The sequence below is a fragment of the Lolium perenne genome, chromosome 3 (assembly GCF_019359855.2).
Source record: "Lolium perenne isolate Kyuss_39 chromosome 3, Kyuss_2.0, whole genome shotgun sequence".
NCBI lineage: Eukaryota > Viridiplantae > Streptophyta > Magnoliopsida > Poales > Poaceae > Lolium > Lolium perenne.
In genome coordinates this window covers 10,399,420-10,407,137 of record NC_067246.2, presented here as the reverse complement: position 1 = coordinate 10,407,137, position 7,718 = coordinate 10,399,420, and the positions used below count along the sequence as shown (strand labels likewise).

At 45.7% G+C, this 7,718-nt stretch overlaps 1 protein-coding gene across 7 annotated transcripts; it reads left to right on the top strand.

The window, feature by feature from the left end:
• The first annotated feature begins 514 nt into the window (after window positions 1-514).
• LOC127325837 (putative F-box protein At1g50870) lies at window positions 515-7,038 on the top strand. Of its 7 annotated transcripts, XM_051352668.2 has the most exons (5): window positions 515-971; window positions 4,227-4,280; window positions 4,476-4,531; window positions 5,310-5,385; window positions 5,667-7,038. In XM_051352668.2, the coding sequence occupies exon 5, from the start codon at window positions 5,676-5,678 to the stop codon at window positions 6,552-6,554; it is 879 nt and encodes a 292-aa protein (XP_051208628.1). In that variant the 5' UTR covers window positions 515-971; window positions 4,227-4,280; window positions 4,476-4,531; window positions 5,310-5,385; window positions 5,667-5,675; the 3' UTR covers window positions 6,555-7,038. The 7 variants fall into 7 exon arrangements, with proteins under 7 accessions (XP_051208628.1, XP_051208627.1, XP_051208624.1 ...); XM_051352667.2 differs by having other exon boundaries at window positions 4,476-5,385; XM_051352664.2 differs by having other exon boundaries at window positions 4,227-4,531.
• Window positions 7,039-7,718: the final 680 nt, after the last annotated feature.

Sequence of the window (7,718 nt, the reverse complement as noted above, 5' to 3'; positions counted from 1 at the left end):
ATTCTGGCCTAGTAATTAGGGCTAGGTTTCGTCTGCCGTGGCGCGGCGTTGGGGAGGTGGGAGTGGCATTCGAGCTAATAAATCTGCTTCAACTCTACTCCCATACCGGCGGCGACCTTTTGGGTGGCGTCTCGGAGTTGATGGCAACATGTGATGTTGGGTCCTTCAGATCGATAGCTCGGTCTTTTCGTTGTTCTTCAGATCTAGCAAGATCAATTTTCTCGGTGTGTCGCTGGCGTTCGTTGCTTTCCGCGACGATAGTGGCGGCGGGGCGAGGTGGTTCTTCTGGAGCGAAGATGTTGGTCCGGAGGTGGCGAATATGCCGTTCTTCTCCAACTTTGTCGATGGGTGGAGGCTCGGAGTCTGTATCCGCAGCCGCTGGCTATGGTGGTCTCACGAAACCCTAGGGATTGTTTTGTACTTGTTGATTTTTTGAATTTTATCTGCGAATTTAGGATAATAATTATTTTTATCAATTTACACATGTGTGACTAAATTGCTGGTTTGGAGACCCGTGAGTGCGCCCCGACGGATCGACCGCGCCCAAATTCCCCCCTCCACCGCGCCGAGCCCAACCAAACCCTCGAATCCGACGAGCATTCCTACGCCGTAGCCGCCGTGCCGCCGCCGCCGCGGACCTAGCCCCGCCGACGTCGCGCCCTGCCTGCTCCGCGCCACCGCGCGCACAACAAATCACCCGCAGCGGGCGCGCGTGCGTGAACTCCGCCGCGCCACCGAGGGCAGAGCCAAAGCCTTCTCCGTCGACTCAGGCGCTGCCAGAGCCTCCAAGCCCCCTCCCCCGACGTGCGCCCGGAGCCTCTCCGCCGGCTTCCTCCAGGGCCCCCCTCCGCCAGGTGCGCCAAGTCCTCTCCGCCGACTTCCTCCAGGGCCCCCAATCCGGATTCTACCTGCTGCTCCAAGACCACCGTGCGTCGACGCCCTGCCCCAACCCCGAAGAGACCCTCTCGCAGGTGAATCCCCGCCCCCTCGACCCCGCCTTCCTGATGAACACGGCGGACTTATCTTTACCTTGTAAACGAATCCTGAATCCAGCCCGACCGATTTGTCGCTTATCAGCGGAATCTTCCGTCATGGTGTGCTGTAGAATGTCAGTTAATCTAGTCCCTGTCAGGTGTTAGAGTTTCAGTTATAGGTGCCGTTTTTCTTCAGTTAGCCAGTTACCGACTCAGCTACTGTACTTTAGATAGCACCGTTGTTTTAAGTCGTGGACCCGATCTGTACGCTGCGTCCGTTTTGCTCGGACGTGGGATGGCACGTTAATCATGGGCATCGTGTAACAGACGCGATCGATCGATCTCTTCGAGAATGAAAGAAATGAGAAAAGCCGTGGGTTGAGCACAACACCAAAACCTGTCTCCATCTCTGGTTTTCTTGAGTGCTAATCGCGCGCGTGAGAGAGAAAGTGAGAGTAGATCGATGGGCCACATACGAGCGCTAATGGGGAACATTTGTCGGCTCGTTGCTTCCTTCCGTCAAGTATTATGTGCTCCAGGTTACAAAATGCACTTCCACTTGTATCATCATTAGTATTACCACATCACTTAATTTGCTTCCTAAACGCAGGCTGTTGATGTTTATAGGGTACGCATTTATATCGCTGTAACTATCAGTGGAGATTGATTGATTGATTCACACTTGGACTAACTACAGGAATGTGCCACCATGTAATCAGTCCCGAGTGTAATATAGTCACTGGCGATGGTACGTCTGCGAAAACCTGCTCCCCATCTCCTCTTATGGGGCTAGATATCCACTCAGTGTGATTTGCTATTCCTCATTCTCTTCCCACACGACGCAGCCGCACTAACCGCTGGTAGGAACGTCGCCCAGTATCCACCTCCCCCTGATCTTCCGTCCTCACATTTTTCTTTGCCTCACGACCGCTCGAGCTTGTAGACACAAACGTAGAAAAAACCTGTTCTGCTTAAAAGAATCTATCTTGTTAAAAAAATTCAGCGTAGAGTAACAAACTCATTATTTGCGAATCTAGAGTAATAAACTCTATTTTAGTTTCGGAAAAACACTTTGATTATATCTACATACTTCACGTTAATATTTAAGTGGACTCCGTTCGATGTATGTCGTCTGACGTCCTAATGCAGATGTACCGCACCTGGCCGCCTTCTTTTAATTTCCATTCCATTTTGTCATTTGTTTCCATCCAACCTGGTGATTAGCCACATACGGGCAGCACGGCAGCAGTACATGGAGGACGCATGGTAGGTACAGTGCCAGCCGGGCCTCTTCGCGCAGACACTGGCCCTGTAGCGGCGACAAACGTGCTCTTCCGCCATGGAAACTCTCATGGCCTTGCTGATGCTTCTGTGCAATACAAGGATGCGATGCTTCTTCCTACCGGTAGTGCCAACACGGTTAGCCACACGGATGCCATCGAAAGTCCCATATGGTGGTGCTTCCTCATCTTCAGTACAGAAGGTGCTCTCTTCCTTTGTTGGCTGTAAAATATGCTGTGAGATGACAACATGAGTGTGATATGGATTATTCATTTTCTGCAACTACAAATATGTTTGTAAAGCTTTTCCCCAAAGAAATAGATTTAACTTGAACCTGGTTGATAGTTAGTATCTGGTTGCTTTGTGCTACAGTTTTTTTTGACTTGATGTCTGGTTTAATGGTTTATTATCGAGCCACAGTAATCTGTAAGGCATGTGCCGTCCTGCGGTTTTCGAACACTTTATTTGCATGGTGGTTTGATGAACTTATCATGCCCCAAAGTCATATTCTTTCAGAACTTGTTTAGTAACCTGCATTCATATTTGATGCTGCATATAGAAATGCATGCTAAGGCTTCACTACATATCTTTTGGTTAGCTCCACCTTGCAGAAAAATTTCATGTCCATTTATGTTGAAGCCATCATTAATCTAGAAATGGGCATAACAACTTTATGATCTTGGCAAAAAACTTCATGGTGTTAGCTTATAGTTGTGTTTATATTATCTGATAAGAAAATGGTTGCTTCAACTATTTATTTTTTCCCCATATGATATAACCAACTATTTTCTATTACTGACACTATTGTTTGTTTATTGGTATGCGGGGCTGTTTTACTATAATCTGCACCATGATCACCACCTTTCTTTGATCTTCTTTTTCTTCAGAAATAGAGCTTGAGGAAACTAGATCATCTATGTAACAATCATGATGTCAAATTCTGATATCTTGCACGCTGCATGCAAATGAAACTTGATGTATGGATTATAATCAACTCTAATGGCAAAATTAGTTGTTTTAGGGTTGTTTGTTGTAGAAAAATGTCCATTGCACTAATGTCGCATTGTGAGTAGTTGGTGCCTATCAGAGTTTGAACTCCTCACAGAACTGAAGGTGAAACTAGGTTTTGGGTTCTGTCGGGTAGACGGGGAGGGTAGAGTGAAGATGGTGTCATTGCGGCATTGCCACCTCATTATTTACGATAGGTGAGACAAACACAAGATTAGCAGTGTTGGAGAAGATGTGCAAACTACATTAAGTGGAGCTGGTCAACTGTTGTGCATAGTGAGACCTCGATAGCAAATCCTGGGGGGGGGGGGGGGCGGGGGATGAGATAGGAGGAAGATAAGAGTGTTGTCTTCTCGTGGGTTGGGATTGAGAAGCAGATTCATGGTGAACAAGGTAGTCTTTCGAGAGGATAAAAGTAGGCTGAATTCAGCATGTTTAGCCCGTGAGCGACCAGCGTTTTCCAATGTTGGTTCTTATGAGATATGGTATCAGTACTCACCGTGATGTGAAGAACCGCAAAATAGCTTGTTACTGGTGTATGCTTCCGTTTTTACCTTTCATGTTGGCTGTCTAATGAGTTGATTATAAGGCAGTCAGGTTAGGTGTGCATGGCTTTAACTAAATTCTTTTGCAATGTGCATATATTGCGTTAGGAACATCAACCTTCATAAAATTTGTTTCTACTTACCTATGGTTGTGTTCTCTATTATAATATTTAACCTGCGGTATCATAGGTGTCACATTTGTTTGCTTTTTTCTCCCAAATTTTATGCAGGCTGCAATTTTAATTGAGGATGGACTATACATTAGAAATCACTAAGATGAATACTTCTCCCACCGTATTGCTAAAAGAACATGCCTAATTAACAAAGAAAATGCTAAATAGACAACTGCAACTCTTGTGTATTTATTTCTTCATGTTCCTTGACAGAGTATTCTGAAAGATGTTCTTTATCAATGCAGAGTATTCTGACAGAGAACGGGATTGCCATGGCAGAGCATCTGATATTTAGTATGGTTAGAGTCTAAATTACAGCTAAAGAAATAAGGACGGCTTGCTACTTTCAATTTTTTGTTTGGTTCATCCAAATCCCATGATGTTAGATAAGTACTGGAGAACATGCTTTCCAAAGCAAATTTATTATCTATCCTTTCTCTATCAATTTTATTTTTAAGTTTCGATTTCTGTTTGCTTGACCCAAATTCCTACAGATGCACGATTTCATGATAGTGCGCTTTTTAAATCCTCGCCACCTCCATGTACCTGGGTGAGCTTATGTTAAGATTGTTGGTTACTTTTTTCCATAGGTTGGACGAATTACTTGCACTACTCGCTTTCATAGGTTTGTTTATTATTTTGTTCCTGAAATATTGCTAAAGCCTACAAGATATGTCATCAACGAATATTATTTTTTGCAGTATAGAGGAAAGTATAACTTATTCTCAAATACCTTGATTTAGGGCTTATATTCTGTAAGAAACGAATCTTGAGACAAATAGATTCTTACTGGAAATAGGTGCTTCCGGGTGGTATTAATTCCATGTTTCTAAAAAAAATAATGCACTGTTGCCTCCAAATGAAGCATGATACTCTGCGTACTATGTATGCTTGAAGAATTTACTCTTAAGGTTTATACTTAAACCCAAACATTCCTGAACAGTGAGTTCTTAACGGAGATACATTTAACATTTTTTTAAGGGCAAAAAGATTGGATGGTTCAGACTCTTTTGTTATGGTATTTTTTTTTACCAATTCTGCTACCCTGTATGAATTAAGCGAAATTACCATCAAGCCTTAGAACGGCTATGGAGTATGTTGGTGGTGGTGACTGAATTCCCAAGTTTTCTTCCTTTGCCATCATGCCTCTGTTCTGAATACAGTTTTCATGATAGTTAAAGCACACTGTCCAGATGTATGCAACCATCATACTGCTGACCACATTGTGCATCTCCCATTTATTAACTTCTATCTGAGAAGTCCTTTTTGTGTTTTGTCTGCATATATGATATACTTCTTATATTTACTTCTTGCTGGTTAATTTCAAGAACACCTCGATTGAGCAATTGACAATGTTACATTGTGCAAGAGCTGGGATCATCCACTTGCCACTTTCTTCCAAAGGTAAAGATGAAAAGGATATTTCATTTCTATTCTTACATGTCAAGCTAATCTTTCTTTCATTAGTTCAGTAGGCATGAATAAGATTATCGTATATTCACACACCAGACGCACAACATTTACATATTTTCTTATTATTTAATCTATACTGTCGTGGCATGTTTGCTAGTATATATACTGGTAGGAACCATGTCCAGTTACTAATCTTTGTGTATAATCTGTCTTTTGCCATGGCCAGTTACTAATCTTTGTGTATAATCTGTCTTTTGCCATGGACTTGGAAGGTTTGCAAGATGAGGAAGACAACAAAGGCACCTCATGCGGCTGAGCTGCTCGACGAGCTTGTTTTCGAGATCCTCCTCCGGCTGCCCGTCAAGTCCCTCCTGCAGTTCAAGTCCGTGAGCAAGGTGTGGCATGCAATCATCTCCGACCCCTTCTTCATCCGCGTGCACCTCCAGCAATCTGCCTCCAGATGGAGGCAGGACCCTTCACTGCTTGTCACCCCTCACGCTTTGAACTACGTCATTGAGGACGAAGCTTGGCCGACAACCTTCTCCAACAAGATCCGCTTCTACCAGTGGCAACAGCCCTCCTCCGAGGAGGAGCCTGAAGAGTCGAAGCTCGTCATGCATGGTGGCGACTTCCTCGGCTATTTCAACTCTGTGTGCTGCTTCCAACACTGCGACGGCCTGGTGGTCGCCCACACCAACACCAATGTCTATCTCTTCAACACGGCGACCAGGGACGCCATGACACTGCCGCACAGCGACCGCAACAAGATGCACCGGTACGCGGTCTGCCTTCCTGTAGGGTTCGGCTTGGACCCTTGCACCGGCACAAGGTGGTTCAGGCCTTCTACCGCTCCAGGAATCCTCGGACTGGTATCTACGCCATGGGGATGGAGGTGTTCACCGTCGGTGATGCTCCGGCTTCCAGGAGGGAAACCGCGGCTGATCCGCCGTACCCTGTCGCGGATTGGATCACCGCTGTGTTCGTCAACGGCGCCCTATTCTGGGTCATTGAGAACCGTGGTCTTGATCCGAACCCGCACAGCCTCCTCCGCTTCAGCCTGGACGACGAGACCTTCAGCGTCACGCGCCTGCCTGACTCGCTGGACCCTGCGTTGGAGGAGTCCTTCATGCTGGATGAGATGCACGGTGAGCTATGCCTGACCGCCTTCAACAGCAGCAAGCCGGCCAAGCAGCAGCCCCTCAAGATCTGGACGCTGGTGGAAGAAGACGGGCGATGGGAGCACCGCTACTCCCTCACCATTTCGGGGCTGGTGCACCCGGTGGCTCTTCTCCCGGGCCGTGGCGTGATGATTGTACAGCGGTCGCAGTACATCTGCCGCTACGATCTGCGGACGCATGAGCTGGACACCGTGTGCGAGCTGGATCGCCTGAGATACGAGAGAACGGGCACCTTACAGGCTGCTAGGCGGAAAATCTTTTACTTTAATGTAATACCTTACACTGAGAGCCTGGTCCGAATTACTGCTGCTGCTTAGCAGAGTTGAGGCCACTAATCGAACCGCACTTGCGCTATTCTATTCATTCGTTGCTCTGGCTCTTGTTGTCGTGTTGAAGTGTGTGTTTTGACTCTCTCAAAGAAGATAAAAATAAAGCTTTTCTGGAGCATGTTCCACTGAGATTGACATTCGTGCTTGTTGGAACATTTGGAAGCAAATGAACAGGTTTTATATTTGAACGGATTCTCTGCTTGGATGGCTGGCTTCACTGCAAACATATGGATTGACAACCTTCTGTAAATGCTGCAGTTGTAGTTGTACATAGCTCTGAACATTTTTCTTTGTATATGCTGCATTAATTAATAAAATTGCTGTGGTATATGCACTAGAGTGCAACAATATGTACACCGCCATGGCCTCATCATACACCTGATCTGACGCTAGCCATGGTCTGAATTGAGCAACTTAGTTCCACAAATGCAGATCGGGTATTCAGTAGCAGTGTAAAAATGTTGCGTCACCAACGATGAAGTGCCTGGGTACAACAGAATTCAAGCAAATCAAGAAAACTGATTGTATATGTTTTATTAGGGAAATGAATTTGACAGGGGTGGATGAAGTGCCTGGGTACAACAGAATTCAAGCAAATCAAGAGAATTCTGACTGATTGTATATGTTTTTTAGGGAAATGAATTTGACAGGGGTGAGACAAGGGCGAGAAGAACCACCAGCTCCAGCGTCGTCGCCCGCCCCTAGAAATTTGTTTCTACACTTTTTTTTAGAAAAAGTTACGCGTGCAAACCTGCCTCTATCCCAGACGTCCCAGAATATTCGGCGGCCAACGATGATGGCTGTCACTAGGTTGAAG

Coding starts and splice junctions, on each gene's coding strand:
- LOC127325837 (XM_051352670.2), top strand. CDS start 5,676: ATGAGGAAGACAACAAAGGCACCTCATGCGGCTGAGCTGCTCGACGAG.